The sequence below is a fragment of the Acartia tonsa genome, chromosome 4 (genome assembly GCF_053477335.1).
Source record: "Acartia tonsa isolate MP-2025a chromosome 4, ASM5347733v1, whole genome shotgun sequence".
Lineage (NCBI taxonomy): Eukaryota > Metazoa > Arthropoda > Copepoda > Calanoida > Acartiidae > Acartia > Acartia tonsa.
Window position 1 is genome coordinate 26,241,639 of NC_137263.1, and position 23,438 is coordinate 26,265,076.

Consider the following 23,438-nt stretch of genomic DNA (forward strand, 5'->3'; position numbering starts at 1 on the left):
TGAGCCTCTAGATGCATGGGGTTTAAGCTGCTAGTAATAAAATAGGATAAACGAGTAAAGAAAATACCTTTAGTTACAGAGAAGCTTTGGTAAAACAGATCAAACTAAAGTCTGAACGCATACCATAAATATTGTTTATTTAGTAAGCGTATAATCAACTTATGTCATGAACGTTACATTTACATAAAACTTAATCATATATTTTAGTAAATAGGTAAATAAAGAGGACTAAGCTAGATAGATTATTAATACATATCATACCTTTAATCTGTCTCAGCAGAATTACAAACAAAATCATACAAAAGAAATAGGGGATCGACAAAATAACTGTATATTTGTCTCATAATCTTCAAATTATATAATAAATCATTTTTTATAACGAATGATTATATACATGATCAAATTGAAAGATGTAGGGATTTTTAATAAGGGAAGGTTGTCGCTTTAAAAGTTTACTTATTTTAGACAGCACAGAATAGAAATAGCTACCACTATGAAACTTGTTCAATTGCGGTGGGTTAAGTCTTAACTTCGTGAAGAAACTAAGATATTAGAGGAAGCAGTCGAATTTTTCTAGCTTGTTCAAATTATTAAAAAAGCAAGGACAGTAGTTTTATGTGTCTCAGTCTGCCTAAAACCTGTTTAGACACAATTTTATCGGCTATCAGAAGTATCGTTCTTTCCTACTGATTTTAAAATGACTGCAAACAATGGTTAAAATTAATAATATTTACATATTTTTTTGACTAGAAATGGAAGCAGAAATTTAGCTTTTTTAAAACTAAAAACAAAGTTAACGATGTTTAATATGCTTAGAAAATTATATATAAACTTGAAGTTTAATTAGTTACTTTCTTGTATTACAGGAATGAAGGTATGAGTTGAATTGGTTAAATCATATTAAACATAATAACCCTAATATAAATTTCAAAATTTCAATAGAAATAATAAAAAAATAATTAAGATTGAAAGAAATTAATTTTTCCACTAACTCAATCCCAAATCCTTGAAAATTCAGGCATTACAAAATTCAAATTAGACATAAATAGATTAAATAATACATATATTATGATGACCATATGATGCAGGACTTTTGTTTATCAACTGAAGCCAGGTACAATCCACCAGGATGCCAACTTACAGCATAAACTGACACTGAGTGACCGTTCAGTGTATGCTCAAGCTCTCCGGTCAGCACATTCCACACATAAACTGACCCATCCATGGATCCTGAGGCTATGTATTGTCCATCCACACTGAAAGCCACCCTGCTCCAGTCACAGCCCACATGGAAGCCGTCCGCTTGCAATGATCTGGCCACAGACATACTTCTCAGATCAATGATGCTAATTTTGTCATCCCTAGCACAGACGGCCAACATAGTTCTGTCTCGTGTTAAATCGAGACTTGTAACTTTACCCCCGAAACACAATTCATTTGATGGCTCATTAGAAGACGTTCTTACGTCCCAAAACCTAACCTTCTTGTCAAAATGACCGCTTATCACAGATGAGTCATTGGTTACAACGTCGTTACACGAAGAACCTGCAAATTTTGTTGAAATACACGACTTGCCTCGTAGATCCCACAACTTTAATGTTCTATCGTGGCTTCCTGATACAATTCGGGTAGCGTCACTAAAAAACTTGGCCGACATTACTTTGCCTGAATGTCCAGTCAAGGTATGGCGCAGTCGACAGTCATCAATAGTCCAAACTCTGGTGGCAAAATCATTACATGATCCTAGGACCATTGTGCTGTTCTGATCAAAGTCAACGCCAACCACAGCAGCGTTGCTGCCTACAAGAGTGGCACGGCAGTCTGTCCTGAATTGGTCCACCTCCCAGACTTTGATTTTTCTATCTGATCCTGCAGTGCACAAATATTTGCCGAAATAATCCCATTGGACACAGTTCACCTCCCCTTCATGACATTCAAATTTTGCAATCGATTTTGTAGGCATTTCAAAACCTAAAAAATATATTGTCAGTGTTCATTTTACATTATAAATATAAGATTCAATTTTAAACACTACAAAAAAAACATTTAACTTATAACAAAGTTTATTTTAATTACCTGCAAGTGAAGGGAGACTGGGATTATGAATGTCATTACCAACATCCCCAATATCCCTGGCCTCAGAGGCAGCCTCCGCCAGCTCCTGCTGCATGGTTCTGTGCTTGTGCTGCATAAACATGTCATTCTCAAGGTTCATCCTCTCAGCATCCTTCGCCTTAATATCATTTATTAATCTACTACATCCTTAATTTTGATTTATTTAACAGATACATAATATTAATGTGATTCCACCTGTGATTAGGCCTGAATCCAAAGGTTATTAATAATGATCTTATAAGTTTTATATCTAATTAAAACAAATCTTTTGATTGTAAGTGATTTGTTTTCCGAATCCTAATCATGCATTACAGGCTAAAATTCACAGTATAATCTACTACCTTCAGTGCCATTAGCTGAGTTATTAGAAGATCATTTTCTGACTTGACAGAGGAAAGAGATAATTCAGCTGAATTTAGCGCAAGTTGCAGAGCTTGATATTCGTCCTAAAATATATTATTTTTTTAAGAGCAATTGAGAATTTAAAAGTGCAATGTCACATTTACTAAATATATTTTGTCATAAACAAATGAGACCTGCTTAAAAAACCGTATCTAAAATTTTTCCATTCTATCCTATCGACATAAACTTCAAATGAAAGTGAAACCAAAAAATATGTTTTGTAATGTACAAAGACTAGGTCTCATACAAGAGTAACTTCAAATGAAACCAAAAAATGTGTTTTGTAATGTACAAAGACTAGGCCTCATACAAGAATAACTAATAAATAAAGGCAGAATTTCGAACCTTACGAGGTTACAAAAATCTGAATAAGTGATATTTTTTTATAAAAGCAGTATAAAAATTGAAGCTTTATAGAACATACTTTGCATGCTTAGAAATATGAAGTATACCTTTAGCAACTGATTTGTGGATTCTAATTCAGAAATCTGACTCTCAGCAGCCTTCATGTCTTGTTTTAGAACCATAATCTGTGCTTCTAGATTTTCAATTCTTATTTGCTTTTCAGATATTTCCTTCTCTAATATTTTGACAGCTGCTGTTAAGTCTATCACCTGCTGAGCATTCTCACCCTTCCGCCTAAAAAGTTAAGAAAACATTTCTTTTTTCAATAATACTTTTATGGATAAGTATTTCGTATACATGTTGACTGAAAATAAATTGTTTTTAATTTTATTAATACTACGAACTTTTATCCTATGTCTGCATGATAGCAAAATATTGATAAGTACCTTTCCTGTATAAAAAAAGACTATATCAAGCTATGAAATACCTATGCATTTCAGTGAGTTCTTCCTGAAGACCAATAAGTTTTTGTTGCAGCTCTTGAACATTAATGCTGTCCGCAGCATGGAAGGCACCAGCGCGGACTTGAAGCGCAGCCTCCAACTGAATTTTCTCCTTAAATAATATACTTATATGCTAACAATATTTCTTTAATCTTAATTATTTGGTAGAACATGTTTATTAAGATCATAGAATTTGATATATAACAAATTGAAAATGACTAATATTTGAATAACACAAAGCGTCCAACCCAGCTCATACCAATAACGAAATTAATTCGGAAGAAAATCACGAAACCTATACGTGTTTTTCAGCTGTCGTTGGGGGGCAACACATCGTAAAATTGACGACCTCTCCATTTGCCCCCCAAATATTATTTTAGATTTATTTTGCTTGTTGGTTATACCTTATTCCTGCGTCCAACCAATAACTTGATTATGCAGGTTTCATAATCGAAAATAAAAGGATTTTACATTTGTGAGTAACAGAAAAACTTGGTTAAAATTGAGCTTTTACCCAATATCTAATATAATCTATTAAACAATTTGAGGAAGAGGGGGGGAAGTTTGGCACATTTACGTAAACAGTGAGTATAGGCTTTATCTTTGGACTGAGAGGATAGGTTATTAGGGATAAAATCATTCTTATATGATAAATTTTCCCAAATTTTAAGATTTTTTGGATAGGCCTCCAGGTTCAGGAGCTGCAGGTCTCCAGGTGGTCTCTGGCCCGGTAAAAATAAAAATTTATTTAAGATAGAGGTCAACTTATTAAACAAAATATGCATATTTTTCTTCAAATATGTAAATAACATTTATAAATAAGCATATTTTGTTATTTAATAGTTATTTCTCGTATCGTATTATAAACGGCTTTCCGCGGATATAGAGTGTACAATTATAAGATTAAAACTAGTTTTTTTTAGCCCCGAGGTGCCGGAGGCACCGGCTAAAAAAACTGGTTTTAATCTTATAATTGTACATTTCTATATTCGTAGAAAACTGGATATAATTCGATGCTAGACATAGTTTTTTCGTATGGATGAGAACCGGTTCCTATCCACCGGATTCGAATGAATACGAGAAAATGTCTTCTAACTCTTCAGAAAATTTTTTAAAAATTTTTGGTTTTGATTTTTACCGGTCTAGAGCAAATGGAGGCCTTAGCTCCTGAACTTGGAGGCCTGCAGCTCCTAAACCTGGAGGCCTATCCAAAAAATTTTAAAACTTGGGAAAATTTATCATATAAGAATGATTTTATCCCTAATAACCTATCCTCTCAGTCCAAAGATAAAGCCTATGCTCACTGTTTACGTAAATGTGTCAAAACCCCCCCCCCCCTTTTAAATATTGCAAGAAAATATAAAATAAAGTTACCTGCTTAAGAGCTGCATTGTTAGATTCTAAGTTTTGATTTTGATTGACCAAATCTATATTTGTTTCTATTAGATTATTGATATGATTATAAATAGTTTCATATGGAATTTGTTCTCGAACCTTTCTCAGCCGCAACTAAAATATCGTATCAATTAAATTCTATCAAATATTTTTTTTGCATAAAAGTTGTTTCATTTGTTTTTCAAATAGTATTTCTCACTTGGAAAGCAAAAAGGGGGGAGGCGAAAGTGACACTTTTTGAAACCAAAACTTAAAGTCAAAGGAACTCCACTAAATAAAGAGTCACATCTCTGAGATTTGACATGGCAATTGCTTTAATGAGGTATAATATGGAATTGTGAAGAAACGGCGGCGGAACCGCCGCTCTCGCCGAAAAACGCTATTTCCCGCCGATTTTTTTCACCTCTTCTCGCCAAATGCAAATATAAGGAACGACGGGGAAATGGGAGGCTGATATTGCAGTAGAAGAGAAGTGTGGTTTACTAGAAGTATGATACCGTTCAATATATTTGCACTTGACACTTGCGATTTTAATATTGACATGTTTAAAATATTTCAAGTGTCAAGTAAAAATATAAGGGATATTTTAATGAAAAAAAAATTATAATTTAGAAAGAAAAGGCAAAAATTAATTTCGGCGGGAAAGCCGTTTCTTCACAGTTCCATATTGTACCTCTATTAAGCTACTGCCATGTCAAATCTCAAAGCTGTAACTCTTTATTTATTTAGTTGCTTTCCTAAGACTTTCAGTTTTGGTTTCAAAAAGTGCCACTTCCGCTCTATTTGAAAATAAATGAAACTCTGGTTAAAAACACTTATATTTCTAAGAATGAAAAAAAAAATATATTTTATCAAGCATACCATCTATGGAATAAAATTTAAAGAAATGAAAATAAAGTTTTAATAATTTGATCATAAACCTAATTTTATCACATATATTGCCTTATAAAAAGAAAAAAACGGTTTCACACCTGACAAAGGATATCTCCCTTCCACACTCCATCCATAGATTTTCTGAAAACAAATATTCATTGCACTTGGATAATATTATTTTACAATAATAATGTATCACAGGTTTTAAATAAGCAACAGTTTAAACTTTGTTTAAGGGATATTTCCATAAAGAGTGATTGTCAAGGTACCTTAGATGCTTTTAAATCAATTTAAACTTAGTTAATATCAATTTAGACTCAGTTTTGTCTATATTATGTTATATTTATATAAAGAAGAAAATAGTAAATAAAAGAGAGGGGTAGGTTTCTGGTAGAATCCGTAAAGGTGTGTGTTTTAAGGCTTAAAAATAGTAGTAGAACGATAATATTCACTAAATATGTGTATTTCTTATTGAAAAGATCTATAGACAAAAATTTTTTTAAGAAGTTAACATTAATTTTTATCGTTCTACTACTGGTTTTTTACTTATAACACATAACCTTTACGGATTTTACCAAAAACCTACCCCTCTCTTTTTAATATGTAGTACCTATACTTATAACATCTAAGAATAATTGACGAGATTACAATATTTTAAAAACTACACGATAGAAGAAATTATAGAGCAGAATAATAAGAACCATAAACTCTTTAAATAGAGGTATCCCATAAAAGAAAATGCAAATTTACAATTATTTCACACCCGTAAAATAGAATATAATAAAAAACAATTTTAAGGACTCAAGAATGTTGAAATAAATACAGAAGTGTCAAGATTTAAAGTAGCATGCCACCATTTGTCTGGAAAATAGATGGCTTCACCAGGTCTTATTGTGCACTCGTACAGGTTCATCTAAAATATATTATTACAATTATATAGCATACATTTTTCTCATTTACATTTTGATCATTATTGAAAAAATGTATTTGTTCATTTGAAATCAACAAAAAATCTTCGTTTCGTAATGAATTTCATTAAGATAAAAATTTTTCCCTGTGTCCTAGCAAGTTCCTTTCTATTCCTTAGGTAAACACTGCAAATTAAGTAAATTTGTAATATATTAAATGGTGACTATTTATATCTGGAATCACCATGCCAAAATTCCAGGACATAGGATAATTACATCATGTATGTCAGATTATTTACAAATTATTGAGCATAGAATTAATTGCCTTTAGAATTACAGGGATCATCAGGCAAAGTTTCAAATCGATAGGAATATAAAAAAAATCTGAGAATCCGTTGACAAAACCTTAACGACATATACCTCTTTCCTTATAGTTGGATAATCTTCTAAATACCACTGAAGTGTTGTTTTGTTTGGATGAAATACTGGTTTCTCGTCAGGCTTAAAACATTTATATTAATTAAATATATATTATTTCCCTCGCTTTATGATCAGTACAAAAAAGCTGATAACATAATAAAAATTTAGCCTACACATAATAATCGTTATTCAGACAAAATTTATTTTTCTGTGTGAATTCTGTGTAAAATAAACGTTCAATTTTGAATGGTTACTGCTATTCTGAAAGATAAAAACGTTGAAACCAAAGAGGTTTTATTTACATCCTATGTTTCTAAAACTCTCTTACATTACTTCTTTAGACACTAAAATATAAAATTTAACAACGATTTTTTAAAGAACAATGATGGTTTTACCTTGGTAAGAAACCATCTTTTCCTGCCATGAATGGCCTCTGCAAAGCCTGGGCCATGAAAATGGAAAGGAACTCCAGATCCAGGACCTGCTACACCAAAAGACAACGCAGGACTGTGCCTAAAGAACATCGGCTTTGAAACAAAGATCTCAGACGTGGCTTAAATAAAGGGGGGGGGGGGTAATGCAACCATATCGTTAATTTATAGGTGTCCTACCCCCTGCTACACCCGCAAAAACATACAAAATGTTTGTTAACAAAAAAAAGACACAACTATATAAAACTTAGAGAGGAACCCATGAATAAAACTATCGTTCTTTGATGTAATAGGTATACATTATACAATGATACATTTATTCAAACTAAAAAAGATTTTGTTACAACCAGGGTTGTGCAAAACCTGGGTTCTATTAAAAAAGCCCCGGGGTCGTCAAAAATAGGAGGTTTACCCGGGTTTTAGGGGTTTTTGCGGGGTTTTAGGGATTTTGGTTTTTATTTATAGATTTTACTGTGAAAGCTTGAATAATATATGATATAACCACTGAACCGATTGAATTCTACTCTACAGGGAATATATATAATGGTCCTTTGGTGGTTTTAATCTATTTTCTTGATGGGTGGGACACCCCCAACCCCCCAAAAAAAACTAAAAATCCCCTTCAATTTTTTTGGTTGCAGCTGTACATTAGATTACCTCTTGGAGCACCTATAGGCTAGGGAAGAAGCCGCTAATAATATATTATAGACGATTCTTTCTATGGCGCAGCGAGTTTCAATCATTACCCCTTAACTAACCTAACCTAAAATAACCTATTGATAGCTACTAAAAAAATACAAAGAAAACTACCATACAATGAAACCAAATAGGTCCATTCTTTTAAAGCTAAAAAGTTGGCTTCCATTTACAGGACATACAGAAAAAATGCAAAATCTAAAGATCCGAAAACTGTACGTGCTTTTCTTGATGTAATGTCAGTGTAAGTAATGAGTCTATTCCTTTGTTAAATACATGCAAGAGGTCAATGAAAACATATTTTTTTTAATATAATTTGTGAAAAAGGAAAAATAAACTTATTTTTTAAACAAATTTTGCTTTTGTTATATAAAAACCCTCAAAAACCCAAAACACCTTGGTTTTTTTTTAGTTGGGTTAAAGGGCAAAAAACCCGGGTGGGTTTTGGGGTGGGTTTTTGTCTGCCAACCCTGGTTACAACCTTGGAAGATTATAAGACGGAATATTGTATTCATTCAGAAGATCTCCCCATTCAACATTGTCATTGTCACCAAACATGTAAAATGTTTCTAAAACAAAAATACATTTCAATAAGTGGGTACCGTATCGCTCGGACTTTATGTAAATTACGCCCGTTAATTACAAATTCTCGTTAGTATAGTATTATTAGAAAAATTTTGACACGCCAAATATTTGAGTTTTATCTTATAAGATTATTTCAATTGATGACTGTCAATGAAGATCCCGTAAACGGATGGACAAATTGTTTCTTCAATAACCAAATTTTTAGGTGACGCGATGTCCTTTAGATACTTTGGCCGGGCAAAGTCACTTATAATAAAAATGTCAATAAGTTTAAAAAAAAAAGTTTCTTACCGTTTCCGAGTGTATATTTATTTTGTGGATAAAGATGTTTGTCACAGTATTCTGTAAATGTCATATCCTTCTTATCATAACTGTAAGAATTAGCAGAACTTAGCCTAACAATGTATTCTCCATATCTACTCAACAATTCTTCCCTAATAACAAATTTAAAAGTTAAAGAAAAGTTAAGAATGATGTTATAGATAAGTATCAAAATGCTTAAACGATTTGGGAATTGTTAGACTCTTGACTAATATTGACAATATATCTTTTAAATATATTTTTGAAGAAATAATATGCCCTATAAAATAGAGACCAAGTAATTCAGTCATGATCTAAGGCTTTAGATGAACAGACAATTATAATGCTAATTTGCATAATATGTAAAAGCTTAACATTTAAATTGGATTTTACTTTATTAAATGCTTGCGAAATATCCCACTGTCTTAAGTGAAAATAAGCGCAAAAATGTCTTCCTTTTTGAACTACCTAGCTTCTCCTCTTAAACCAAATACCTGGTGATCTTAACTAGTATATTAATCAGACTTTAGATTTTTAAATGTTAGAGTAGAACATTGCATGGCAGTTGCTTTAATGGGATATAACATGGATTTACACCTGACACTAGATAATATTTTTTTTCTGTAGAGTCGAGACATATGTTTCATATAAAAAACCAAAACATCAGGTGTCAAGAGTAAATAAAAGGCAGGGTTGTATATTCTGCAAGGGATACCCTGCTATAGGTGGGGGGGGGGGGGGGAACAAAGAGTTTTGAACCTCCCCTCCATCCTTGGGGAATAAACTAAAATAATGTGGTAGGAATAATAAAAATGGAGTACTTACATTTTTTCCCCTCCGTTGGAGAAAAAAACTAGGGGAGAAAAAAATATTTTGCAGCCGGAGGGTAAAAATATCTTATGCAGAGTATACAACACCACTATTATATAATATGTCAACTTTATTAGAACGTAATAAGAAAGTTTATCTTAATTGCAGGGAAAAGGGAATGTGATTCAGACAAAACAATTTTAAGTGAAAATTTCTTCTCAACCCCCTTACCTTTTTTCTCATCTTCTTACCCACTTCCCTTTAAGTTACACCAAAAAAACAAGATTTACTCCATCAAAATAATTTATTTTTGGTGATTACAAATGGAATTAATTGGCTGAATAGCAGCCCCTGCTACTGGAGCTACTATCATGCCAAATTTTTTAGTCTTAAACACTTATACGAAAAGTAGTGAAAAGATGATCCCCTTTGTTTTGACATGGAATGGGGATATTATTTTTAAAGCCTAAGAATGTTGTATTGCTATTTAAAATCTATGGATAATTGTTCATACTTGCCAGTGAGAGCACGGAACAAATCATTATTAGCTCCATCTCTGATGATGAAAGGTTCGGTGTAAGCGTATGATTTTAAAAATTCATCTTGTGACAATGTACTATCTCGGATCTGAATATTGCAGGGTCCAGGAGATACAAGGACATCATCAGGATAAGTCGTCCAGCCACCGTTGCAAATATAAGGCTTTAAATTTCCATAGCATGTTAATAATACTTGTGTTAATAATAACACAAGAATCATCTGAAAACACGAAATAAAAAATTGAGATCGAAAATTTTAAGAAAAGATTTAATGTTGAAGATAGGTACAAACAAAAATACAGGATTACAGAACATTAATAAACACAAGCATGATACAGAACATCGTGACAAATGATCATGAGGTAGGAATTAGTATCCGCCGGGAGGAGCTCCGCGCATTGGGGGTGCACCGGCGTGAGCGCCCGGAGCCATCATCTGGTTGGAGGGTCCGCCAACACCGCGAGCTGGTCCAGAGAGGCCAGGCTGTCCACCGCTAGGTCCACCAATACCACGTCCAGCGGCCCTGCCCATGCCAGGTCCTCCCGCTCCAGCAACTGGAACGCGGGGTACTCCCTCGTCTTGTGGGGGTGGTCCTTCAACAGTCATTGACACTGAAATTATATTAGATTGTAATTGTAATAACTATAAAGATAATAGGTATAGATTTAAAACCCTTTAAATTAACTTTGATAAACAAGAGAAAACTTTCAGGAAGGTGAAACTTGTGATTTTAGTTTAAAACAAGAATATTTTTCATGCAATCTGATGCCTTTTCAGATGAAAAAAAAAAGATAACTGTCCTTTCGTGTTAAGATATAATTATACAAACCTTAAACATGTAGAAATTATATTCTGCTACTTGCAGACTAGCTCGTCTATAGCTACCTTAACTGCATGGTATTGATATAATCGGAATAATCGAATCCAAACGCTTACCAATATTTTCACCCCTGAGTAAAACGAGTCCTAGCACACGCTTCTCTTCTCTCTCAGCAGATTTGGCCGACTTGGGCTTCAACTTTCTGAATTCCTCGCAATCTCCCAGAATAACATTCATGTGTTTGTCAAATGCTTTGAATTGTCCAATGAAGGTTCTGGAATCCTAAAATATGGATATTCAAATGAAAACTGTGTTTTGTTCGTCCATAAAATACGCTCATATATTACATGAAAATAATTTTAATATTTGAATTACATCCTACTCTGAACTCTCATTCGACTACAGGGGTGTATATTTTGCACAAAATTTATATTTTTAACCTGCTGCAAAAAAATTTTCCTCCTGGTTTTACAGAACTCTTAATTTTATTCATATTATCCCCCCTCTTGCATATTCTTTTAGTTTTTTACACCAAGGAGGGGAGAAAAATGGAAAAAATGTAAGTTCATAATTTTTACATTTTTTCCCCCCAACCACATATTTTTTTAATCCCCCCTGAGCAGGGTCAATTTTGCAGAATATACACTTCTGTTCAACTATACAATTTCTATTGGATCTTTTCAAAGAGATTTTAATAACGATTAACCAATGAAGAACCAATTTGATAAAGTTAATAATAAAATATATCGAATATGGGTACGAATTCGAATCATTTAATTTGGGGACTGACACGGTTATAAAGTCTTGCCGAAAAAAACACTTAACATAAAACTAGATTCCTAATTATTTTAAAAATCTCAATTAAGGACCAGATTATTAAACATGTAATTTTTTATATTATCGGCGGAAAACTGTCCATTACACGTTACTATAAATAAGTAAAAGAATTGCATATATGTGTACGTAAACTACAAACATACCTGAAGGATAACCCTCATTCTGCAGTTAATATAAGACTGCATTTTGTTACTCTTGCCGATCATTTTGGAAATTTGGTTTAATTTGTCTGAAAAAAATATAATATATAGCCTAGGTTTAAGAACTTTGAGTGTTTTAGATCGTTTTATTTAACAATGTTTAGCAGTGCTAAATCTTAACACTCTTCAAATTAACCATCGAGGGGTTAAGGACATTTCATTTGTTTACATACGTCAGTGTTAATGAACGTTTAGCAAAGTTAAATTTTAAACTCTGTAAACATCGCTTGCTCAGGGTTGCCATAGAAAAATCATATGTTTTTGCATTAATATTTCTAATGTCGTCGTTTCATATAGGAATAATACCGAGTTTAATTGATTTCTTTTTAAGGGGGATGTAACTGCTTTATTATGTAGGCCTTAACCAAACTTTGAAAGCCTTAAATTAGGATTTAGCCTAAGTAAATAAAAATTCAACATAAAAATTACTAAGTCCTACCGCAGTGGAAAATTTTTGGAAAAAAATAACATGTACTCAAATAATACAATATTGTCTGATTCGGCGAGAAATGTTAAAAAAAAAATTCCGCCGGCGGCGGCGTTTTCTGCAGCAACGGCGCGGCTGCCACAGTTTCTCTGAGATACATACATAGTACAGAGACAAACATTGTCCTAACAAAAGAGATTTTTTTCAATTATCATTTGGTACAGACGGACATACAGGATAGACATCCTGTTACTTATGTATAAGGATTTCCTCTTTGTATTTTTCTTATATAAATTACCTACACTCTTTGTAAATTTAATTTATTAATAAGAGAAAAAAAATTCAAGAACATATCTATATTACCTATAAATGTCTATAGAAAAATTATTATATAGAATAAATATTAATCTTTGTATTAAAATATAATAATTTTTAAAAATAATAGTTATGTATTAAGAATCGAATTCCTTCTTTTTATAGAGAAGAAGACATTTAATATTATCTTCAAAATCAAAATTTAGTGTATTTTAATGGTCACGTGACCCAAATCAAGTGTGTTTACAGAGCGTTTAATGATGTAAAACGATCGTACCCATGGTTAAATTTTAGCAGTGTTAAGTGACGTCATACAGTGTTAAATTCAGATGGTTAATTTAGTTTGTGAACGTCCTTAACCCTTGGGCGTACAAAATGCGTAAAATTTGAGCAGTGTTTAAAAACTATTTGGGTTCTTAAACCTAGACTTATATCAATTAAACTTTAATTTAAAAATCAAAATTGAAATATTTAAGAAACTAATCGTTTCTGTTGTAGTAGTTGATTCGGCACAAACATCTCTCGACCAACGCGGTCATGGAGTTATCAAGGTTGTCGAACAAAATTATTATTTTCTTCAACTTACATCTTTATATCGAATGATAGTGTCACAATATTCATTCTATTTGGATCTTTTCATTACTATTCATTTACATTTACGTTTATAGAGATAATTTCAGAAAAATAATTTATAACATCTTAATATTAATACTTTTTTTTTATTAATAATTGTATTTAATAAATTATGCCGTATAACTAGTAATTTTGACATCCCTGTATGCTCACGGTAAGAAAAAAATGCCGCGTAAGGTTTTTAAACTTTATTAGGGAAGAAAGGAAAATAGTAGTATTTTGATCTATAAATACATTTTTATTTTTTTTATGTAAAGAAAAAGAAAAATCCTAAATTTTAAATAATTTTATTTCTTAAGCTTTTCTTAAAAATGTCGTTTCTTTCGATAATGGATAAAATTTTGTTACTTGTTGTTAGGCAAGGTTGCCATTTTTTTTATTTTATACTAGAAATACATTTTTTATTAAAAAACTTTCATAGCCACTTAATGTTTATAAATAATTAAAAATAACAAAAATGAAATATTGATTTAGATTTGTATCAGTTAGCGTATAAATTTACCAGAAAACTATCTGAATTCCGATCGGTTTTGTGTAGGGGAAAAAAATGATCCGGCCCTAAGATATGATCTTTAATTTCATATTACTCCTAATCTGTACATCGAAAAGATTCATTACCTATACTATTTAAATTTCAAATTCTAAAAAAAGAAACAAATAAAATTGTCCAACTGTCAATATTCCAAATTTGGTAACCCTGTCCAAGTTGATGTCATGAAGGGTACGTGATTGCTCAATAATTTCTGCGTAGTTTGAAAATTTTGTTACTGTGCAAATAATAAATATCTGTGTGTTTATTGTTAATTTACCTAGGTATGTATTTCAATATGTTAATTTGTTATATTTTTGCTATTATAGTTACTTTTCAATCCATGTAATATAATTAATTTTTCTATTTTTAGTCGCGCATTACTTTTAAATGCAAGTTTAATAAGAATTCATCAAGGAAACTGATAGTGCCGTTACTGTAAGGACCTCTTTCGCATTTATCGTATGCATATCGTAGGATTTGCTTACGGCGTTTCTGGCAGGGCAGCACCCCTTAAAGTTCATAGATTTTTGGATATAATTATTACTAGGAAACATTTAACGTGAACTAACTGACTGTTTCAGATAATTTTCGAACATGTGAGATTTTGTCATCATTCAAAATGTTGATCGAGAGTGAGAAGCGAGGTATAGGAGAGTTGCTGGAGAGAATGGAAGGAGTGGACCTTAACAGTTTGGCACAAACTGTCACCAATAGATTAATTGTTCCACAGTCCAGAGAGGATGCTGTTCAGGTTTGGGTTTAATTTATATCAAATATTTATATATTATAATGTCAGATAACAAATTCCATGAATTGTACTCAAAAATTTGAAATGACTATGCCTCTCATGAAGCTGCACTATTTTAGAAGCATAGATGACCTAAAGTTCATCTATTTTGTTCTAGACACCATACTTAAATATTGATTTATTGTTCTTTAAAAGAATAAAATAGATGGCAATCCGTCTTATTTTTGGATCGTATTCGGATTCTTACAAGAATCCGTCTAAAAATAAAACGGATTCTCCGCGAAATCTGGATTTTTATTTTTGACGAATTCCTGATCCGTATCTATCAATATTTTTAAAGGCTTTTAAAAAATAAGGGATTCAATTTTACCGGGTACTGGGCAGAATCTAAATTTGCATTTTTTCACAGCTTATACCAATAACGAAATTAGTTCGAAAAAAAATTCACGAAACTTATACCTACGTGTTTTTCAGCTGTCTTTGGGGGGCCACACATCGTAAAATAAACGACCTCTCCATTGCCCCCAAATATTATATTAGGTTTATTTTGCTTGTTGGTTATACCTTATTCCTGTTTTTTACAGTAGCTTTTCTTCTATTTCTAGACCCTACAGAGGTCAAAATAAATGTTAAAAATTAGAATATATATTTGGACCAAAAAAACTCAAGACGCTAATTTTAGCCTAACAATTAAGAATCCGAATCCACTATTAAAAAACGGATTCCGGATTCGGATTCCAAATTGGGCGGATTCCGAATTCGGATTGCCAACCCTGCATCCCGGATTCGGATTGCCAACCCTTATAAAATATACCTTTATAGAATTGTTAAATTTCACCTTTACAGTAAATATTATTTTATCTAATACGTGTAGTGATCAAAATTCCATAAAATCCCCAGCCCTCTCGAGATAAAGGATATGACAGCACACATGCCATTGTGTCCTGTCACGTTAATTTCATGACTCTTATAAATATTACTTAACAGTGAGTTGAAATATTAATAGATATAGCCTTATAGGTATATATCTTTACTAGCGGTTTCGCCCCTAGCCTCTAGGGGCTTTGCCCCAAGAGGTATAATTACATCTTCTATTACTTACCAAGCAGAACGGATCGCAAATTTTCGCACCTACCCAGCAGGAAAACATTTTCTCGTTTAATTAACGAAGGGGGGAGGCGGATGTGCCACTTTTTGAAACCAAAACTAAAAGTCAACAAAGGAACTCAACTAAAAAAGAGTTACAGGTCTGAGATTTTGCATGGCAGTTGCTTCATAGGGGTACAATATGGAACTGTGAAGAAACGGCGGCGCAACCGCCGTTTCCCGCCGAAATTTTTTTTTGCAATTTCTCGGCGGTTTTCGGCGGTTGCGCCGCCGTTTCTTCACTGTTCCATATTGTAACCCTATAAAGCAACTGCCATGCAAAATCTCAGACCTGTAACTCTTTTTTTTAGTTGAGTTCCTTTGACTTTTAGTTTTGGTTTCAAAAAGTGGCACATCCGCCTCCCCCCTTTGCAAATTTCGTAAAAAAAATAGTCTAATGTGTTCTCAAGAAAATTACTACTGGTGCTGCTAATAGTCTAATGTGTTCTCAAGAAAATTATTTTTTTTTTTTTTGGGGGGGGGGGTAAATTTTCATTTTTAGGGGGGTTGGGGGTGTCCCACCCCCAAAAAAATAGCTTAAAACCACCACAGGACCGATAGGTATATACCCTGAAGAGTAGAATCCAATCGGTTCAGTGGTTACCGAGATCTTAAGCTTCAGACGGACGGACGGACAGACATCAAGCTACTTTGTATTATAGATAAAGATTTTCTGTGTATGTTATTGATGGTTCTTATTGTAATATGGAGTTGTATAAGAAGCGACAATAATTGTCCTTGTTTTTCTGATACAATTTAAGTAAAGTTCATTTTTTTTATTTTATCACATACCTAATTAGGTAAGTTATACATACAATAGAATTAATAAGGAATATTTGTATTTTGACTAATTAATATTTTTTCTGTTTAGGCTGTTATATTACACACCGATTCAGCCTTAGATTTGCTCAAACGACGAAAGATGAAAAAAGATTTCTTATTCCGTTATTTACATGAAAAAAAAGTGCCCATCGAAGCCAGCGCAGAAAAGACATCTCTAGTGAAAAAAATTTTAGAACTGTGGGGATCTAGTGACGATGCTGATTTGTATTTTTGTGATGAGAACTCCTTAGATGCTCCTCCACCCGCTCCTGTACCTTCTAGAAATGCTTCGCACACATCACTCTGTAGTCTTGACTCTTTGCCGAGTGGAGCATTACCAACCAGTTACTTTTCTAGCCTTAGGCGAACAGAATCTAATCTTTCAATGATGAATTATGATGAATCAAGTAATTCATCATTTACTCAAAATTCCAATGCTCATCACACCACATCTCTGCTGTTGTCTCAAGATTCATTCTCATCTAGTCTTCAAATGAACCAAATAAATTGTACCACTAGTAGCAGTAGTATTATCAATTCTGGTTCCAATAGCTGTAGCAGCAGCCTCGCCTCTAATGCGTCTATGTTTCCTACCACTCAGTCACAATGTCAGGACATGGCTAAGAACTTTGTAGATTGGTTTTATAAAATTCTGAATACATGCTGCCACAATCCTGAAGTAACAGAGTTTAATCAAACAATGTTCTGGCCCGATGCAAACGCCAAAGTTAACCTTTTAGGTAACCTTTTTTATATTTTGATACCAACTTGCCTTTTGCGATTAACACCGCTATTAAATAAAACCACCTCGTACATGTTTCTTAATTTAGTTTTTCGCTTAAAGGCAGTAGAGTTTGTGTTTTACGAGAAAAAAGATAGTTGCATGAAGTGCATAAAACAAGTTTACTTGCAAGCCTAAGTTACAAGAATACTATCTAACATATATAGTTTTGTATTACAATAAATAGCAATCAATTAGGCACCACAAAAATAGTCATCTTACTGTTTTTGTGTAAACAGGACAGACATTTATGTTGAATATGTCCAAAAAATGTGATTTTCGAATCTTAATATTTTAAAAACTACCTAGTAGAAAATTGGAATTCTTTCAAATATATGACCTATAGATGTAGTTTAAACTATTGAACAGAAAAAATATAGAGTTCACTAAATTCAAGTTTAAATTCACTTTGTGCAACTACCCCTTTTGAAAGCTTTTAAAACACTTAAAATTATCCGAATTAAATAATTTCCATTATTTTAATCGTCATCAATTGACATTCATTTGACTTTATAAGACATGGGGCAACGATGATTGAAAAGCATGATTTTACTAAGGCAAGAGCTCATAACGAATTATTTTCCTCTGGTATCTCATTTCTATGCATATCATAGATAATAAAATAGACCAAATGCAATGTAAAGTTAAACCATGGAGAAAAAAAATATTGATGATAAAAAAATTGACAATGACTAAATAATCAATTTTGGCCATCTTTTAAATATCAAATATCTACCGACTTTGGTTAATTAAAATATGCCGAAATTTGTAAAACAATAAAAAATAAACAATAAGTGTGCAATCCCGCATGGATGCTATTCTTCGTTTACAGAATTGTTTCTTTTTGAAATTAATAATCTTCTTTGAAAAATATGACCTTTGTAGGTGTGAATGGAGAAACAATGGAATCTTTTCATATTGAGGAGAACGCCAGTGACGTTTGTGATATGCTGCGCAATGTTGTCCACAGACACAGCCTCACATTTAACCCAAATTTATGTGAGGAGGGTGTGCGGGGTACCCTAGATCCGCACGGTCTTGTTCTAGTCCTTGCCTGTGGTACTCTTCATAATCAACACACTGTATGTGGAGTTTTTGAACAGGTAATTTTGAATTGGGGCCAGGGTTGGCAAGAAAAGTCCAGGGCAGTTAAAACCACATGGTTTTGACCGGTTTTAACCACCAGAAAAAGTTACAAAAAGGTCTAACAAAAGTCCACTTTTAAAAAAAACAAAAGTCCACCTTGAAAAAAAATGCTATGTTCGCCTCCAAAAAGCTCCTAAATTACTACTTTTTCGTAATAAACTTCTTATTTTTTATCAAAATGCCTGTAAACACAGTAGAAAAACATTAGAATTTACAAAAAAAAGGCTTATTTTTAGAAAGCAACATTTTTATTTGAAAAATGTATTTAGGTATGAGACAGACAATAGTAAGCTGAGAGGATTTCTTGGAAGTACAGATACTCTACAATTCTCTTGAATGAATGAACGATAGTACCTAAAAAATTTAGGCTTGCCTCTTAAATTATAAAAATAACAAAGACAATTTTTTTTTATTAAATATGCTACAAAATTTATCTATGAAACATAGAATAAAAATTCAGAAACTAACAAATACTTTTAGCTTAAATTAGGAACAGTGATCTTTTGACTTAATAAATTAACATTAATATCAATAAGTTAATTTTATAATTTAAGAGGCAATCCTAAATTTTATACTAACGTTCATTCATTCAAGATAATTGTAGAGTATCTGTACTACCAAGAAGTCCTCTCAGCTTATTATTGCCTCTCTCATACCTAAATACTAAAGATTGGGTCAATACGTTGACATTTACGTTGATTATTTAAAAAAAAAATAACTTTTTACAAAAGTCCGGACTTTTCCCGGAATAAACCAATAAAACCCGGTTTTTTCCTTGTCCGCGGATTAAACCTACAAAAATCCCGAATTTTGCCAACCCTGATTGGGGCCATGAAGATCATATGATATTTTTTGTTTTAAGGGCTGAAAGCATTACAGAAAGGCTATAACCCTTAAAGCTTCCTACAAATAAACCTTAAAGTTAGAAATTAAAAGCCCTTTTATTTAACTTATGATCGTATAAACTATTATTTCCTTAAGAGGGGGGAGCAATGACATCTGAACTTAAACAGTGAGCAAAATGGTCTATTTAGCTAGAATTTTGAAACTTGGTACATAAGCCGAGTACTACTTTAGGTACTACTTCTAAATGAATAAAAAACTAAATTTTTTTTATTTTTAGGTTAGTTAAGAAAACCCTGCGGAAATTTGATTTTTAGGCCTTATTTGATATATTTTGGTCTTCTTTGATGAAAAAACTTACTTTCTTTTCTTTTTTTTTCTTGAATACACTTTGTCTATTTATAAGGACATTATCTATTTAAGATGATTTAGCAAGTTAGGATCTAAACTTAAAAACCTATAGTCTGATATATGACTACACAAACTTTATAAAAAATGCACGTAACCCCAGTGAGCCACCCACCTAGCCCGCTGGGGTCGGTCCCCGACATGCTGTATCTTCCTAAATAATGTCCGTATGAATCGACACAGTGCATTGAAGGAAAAAAACTAAAAACCAACGATTAAAAGTAAGTTTCTACATCAAATTGACCAAAAAAAGGCCTGAAAACCCCATTTCCTCTTACCTGGCCTAACTTAAAAATGATTTTTTTTGCATTTAGATGTAGTACCTATAGGTCTAGGCTTATGTACCAAGTTTCAACAATCTAGCTCAATATTTAGACCATTTTGCTCGTTCAGATGTCATTGCTCCCCCCCTCCCCCCTTATTTATAAGCTTTGTATTGTTGTAACATTTCGGTGCTAAGTTTTTATGATATTTTTATTTGAAGCATGTAAGTATCAACATTGCATTTTCATAGTATAAAGTCGTTTAATTTTTTTTTCTTTTAGATTTTTGGTTTGATAAGAGATCCTCGTTCCGAAAACAATTGGAAGATAAAACACACCGAAGCCAGACTTTTTGCAAGAAAAGTGAGTGAAAAACCAATATTAGCCAACAGTTCATTATGTGCCATCGCCTACAGTTAGCAACAGAGCTATTTAATTATAATTATTTTTAATTTTAAAGCAAATAATTCTTACAGTACATTTTTTAACCATTTTTCCTTTAGAATTGATTTGTGAAATACTTTTCTATTGCGCAATTGTTTAAAAAGCAATCGCGCATTTTTTTTTTTTTTAAATTGCTAAGTATATTTATTTTTAACATTGAACTTGATACTCATTCGTTTAAAGTTATACATTTTTTTGCTTTAAATTGAACATTTAGATATGAGTTGACGAAAATCTTATCTTAGTTACATAAATATAAGGGATGGAATGGATGTTACGCTTTTGAACTTAACCAAATTACAAGGGAACTCTGAAACAACAACAAATAATCAGTACTGTTTTTTTTCTTTAGAGTAAAACACATAAAGGATTGAAGAAATTGCCATTGTTTTAAATCCAAGAAACATAATCATATTCTTCTCATTTATTTTAATTATTAGGCTTAGTTCTTATAAAGCGGTATATCCACCCTTCCCTTCTCCAAGAAATTTTCCGCTGTGAACCAAAATATATATTTATTTGTAATCCTATGTATGTATGTATACCTAGTTAAAGAATTATATTTTTCTTACACAAAACCAAAGCAAAACCTTTTTCTATTTTAGGTAATCAGTTCCTTATTTCTTATGTTTTAGCTTAATAGAACCCTAATTAAATTACAGAAAATTTTTCTCTTTTGAACTTGAAAACAAGAAAACTCTTCAAGCTGTGTATTTTAATTAATATCAATAATACAGGATCATTATATTCATCTATGTTAAATGTTTCTCTGGTGGTGATTTTATGAACTGTCGGCTACGCCCCTAGAGACCTTACAAGGGAGAGGGGAGAATCTACCCTTCACTTCAAAGTTTAGCTTCACTGTAAAAGAAAACCCTTTAGGTTCAGGGGTTGGCGAGATCCTTAGCTAAAGACAGAAATTCTGTTATTATTTAAAAATACTCCTGTAATATATTTATGTTTGTTCTCCTGGGGTATAGAGAATGCTTGGAGTTATTAGTAGACTACCTAGGTACAATTACATTCTTGGATATCAAAAAGTATATTTATGGGTTGGCATTGTCAAACATAAAATGCACAAAATGATAATTTTATATAATCTACTTATAAATTATTAACCTCTATTATGCTAAGACGTTTGAAATTTTTTTATTTAATAAGTTCTATTTCAATATTTTTGAAGTAATAAATATGGTTTAGGAAGGTATCCAAATTAAAAAATAATCTGTGATGTTTGGATGATTTTGCTTCAACGTATTTTATGAGAAAAAAAAACTAAGTTTTGTTCTGCTAATAAAGAAATATTTTTAATTTTAATTAATTTTGTTCTTAAATATTTCGTTTTTAATCTTCATTTGTGCATAGCCGGCAGACCGACAGCCCTACATTGTTTTATAATATTAAGGATTAGCTCTTATCGGATTGTTAAATTTTTGTTGGAGGAAAGGTTATTTTTTCTCCTTATTCAAAAAGATGGATGAGAGTTCAATTTTAGTTTTATGAGGGAATAGTAATAAAAAATATTTGGGGGGTTGGGTGCATTTCTAATGGGTCATATCTATGGGATTTTGTACCCTCCCGTAAAAAAATAATAAACCAAACAAGGAGATATCCTGTTACTTTGTATGTATGAAAAAAAAGTCTGAATTATCATCCTAATTCAGTTCCCGTGCTGAATATACAATTTATGGATTCATATTTTAATGAGATTATAATCTACGTTGACGCCTATCTAAATTCTCTTCTCTTATAGTATTTGTACCCTTACCCCCCACAACCCCTACTCCCTCCCAAATCTCATTAAAGTCATTGTTTGTTGACATGTTTTACATTCCTTGCATACATTTGCCTGTGAGTGTGTGTGTGCACACAGGACTCAAAGAGAGGGGGGGGGGGATTGTCAGGGGTATAGATAAAGGGGTGAGTATATATCTTTGGGTGTGTTTATTGGTCGTCGTCAGCTTAGGTAGGCAGTTATTATAATAGCTTTACTAGGCAAGGCTTTGATTTTAGGGCGATCCAAAAAATATTTAATCAGATTCACAATATTTCTTTTTTTTCCTTCCATTTTAATACTCATTCTTACATTTATAAGATATGATAAGATACTCATAAATAAATAGAGATATATTCGGACTGCCCTAAAGTTGGAAAGGTTGCGGCATTGACACAAACTTTCACGCAGGATAGATTTACCTGTGTTGTATCTATTGCTTAGCTCACTCTAAATATGGGGGATATGTGTATACTGTGTGTGTGTTTGTTCGCCATAGCTTGAGTGTGTGTGTGCTTGTGTCAGAGAGACTGAGAGAGAGATAAAACCTGTTCTAGACATTCAATTACTCACTCAGTACTACTAGCCAAGTTAAGATATTTGTATATATATGCGCAAACATTGCGTATATTTTGATATATTTAGTGAACCTCTGACCTTTTTGTTTATGTTTTGATATTTTCAAATTATTTTTGCTCTAAATTTTAACATTTCCTTTACCTTTAGGGTGAATAAACTGGCCTTTCTAATCTTTTCGATGCAAAAAAGGGTAAAATAAAGATTATTTATGATGTTTGTTTTGATGTAGTAGTATTAATAAAAACTCTTGAAAGGCTTCTTATTATTCATATGTATGCATATTACAGTATAATCTCTAATTTTATATATGATAATAAAATATATTTATGTTTTATATTATAATTTCAGATTCTAATTCAGTATGTAGAAGAACGAGTAACGATGAGACAAAATGTTTA

General features: G+C 32.2%; 4 protein-coding genes across 22 annotated transcripts; 1 reads left to right on the forward strand and 3 right to left on the reverse strand.

Annotated features, from left to right (window-relative positions):
• Positions 1-315: 315 nt before the first annotated feature.
• Atg16 (Autophagy-related 16) lies at positions 316-5,870 on the reverse strand. Of its 3 annotated transcripts, none has more exons than XR_013878585.1 (8): positions 5,732-5,870; positions 4,740-4,874; positions 3,350-3,477; positions 2,970-3,156; positions 2,457-2,561; positions 2,077-2,233; positions 915-1,971; positions 316-347 (listed from the first exon to the last, which is right to left on the reverse strand). XR_013878585.1 is itself a non-coding variant. In XM_080157204.1 (7 exons), the coding sequence occupies exons 1-7, from the start codon at positions 5,765-5,767 to the stop codon at positions 1,067-1,069; spliced, it is 1,653 nt and encodes a 550-aa protein (XP_080013330.1). In that variant the 5' UTR covers positions 5,768-5,870; the 3' UTR covers positions 316-1,066. The 3 variants fall into 3 exon arrangements, 1 of the variants encoding a protein (XP_080013330.1); XR_013878584.1 differs by having other exon boundaries at positions 316-781; XM_080157204.1 differs by having other exon boundaries at positions 316-1,971.
• On the reverse strand, positions 5,771-10,542 carry LOC145316589 (jmjC domain-containing protein 8-like). 4 transcript variants are annotated; one of them, XR_013878587.1, is made up of 7 exons: positions 10,298-10,542; positions 8,965-9,107; positions 8,570-8,657; positions 7,357-7,474; positions 6,962-7,042; positions 6,220-6,546; positions 5,771-5,960 (listed from the first exon to the last, which is right to left on the reverse strand). XR_013878587.1 is itself a non-coding variant. In XM_080157205.1 (6 exons), the coding sequence occupies exons 1-6, from the start codon at positions 10,540-10,542 to the stop codon at positions 6,427-6,429; spliced, it is 795 nt and encodes a 264-aa protein (XP_080013331.1). In that variant the 3' UTR covers positions 5,771-6,426. The 4 variants fall into 4 exon arrangements, 2 of the variants coding, with proteins under 2 accessions (XP_080013331.1, XP_080013332.1); XR_013878586.1 differs by having other exon boundaries at positions 5,771-6,020; XM_080157205.1 differs by having other exon boundaries at positions 5,771-6,546.
• SmB (small ribonucleoprotein particle protein SmB) lies at positions 10,542-13,349 on the reverse strand. The gene is made up of 3 exons (XM_080157207.1): positions 12,123-13,349; positions 11,259-11,424; positions 10,542-10,933 (listed from the first exon to the last, which is right to left on the reverse strand). The coding sequence occupies exons 1-3, from the start codon at positions 12,183-12,185 to the stop codon at positions 10,692-10,694; spliced, it is 471 nt and encodes a 156-aa protein (XP_080013333.1). The 5' UTR covers positions 12,186-13,349; the 3' UTR covers positions 10,542-10,691.
• Positions 13,350-14,332: 983 nt separating this feature from the next.
• Positions 14,333-23,389, forward strand: LOC145316596 (uncharacterized protein C3orf38 homolog). 14 transcript variants are annotated; one of them, XR_013878611.1, is made up of 6 exons: positions 14,333-14,837; positions 16,852-17,542; positions 18,469-18,686; positions 20,526-20,718; positions 20,905-20,944; positions 21,170-22,004. XR_013878611.1 is itself a non-coding variant. In XM_080157224.1 (5 exons), exons 1-4 carry the CDS (start codon positions 14,706-14,708, stop codon positions 20,661-20,663), a joined length of 1,179 nt encoding a protein of 392 aa, XP_080013350.1. In that variant the 5' UTR covers positions 14,333-14,705; the 3' UTR covers positions 20,664-20,702; positions 20,905-22,004. The 14 variants fall into 14 exon arrangements, 2 of the variants coding, with proteins under 2 accessions (XP_080013350.1, XP_080013349.1); XR_013878613.1 differs by having other exon boundaries at positions 20,526-20,702; positions 20,905-21,292; positions 21,849-22,004; XR_013878614.1 differs by having other exon boundaries at positions 20,526-20,702; positions 20,905-21,292; positions 21,871-22,004.
• Positions 23,390-23,438: the final 49 nt, after the last annotated feature.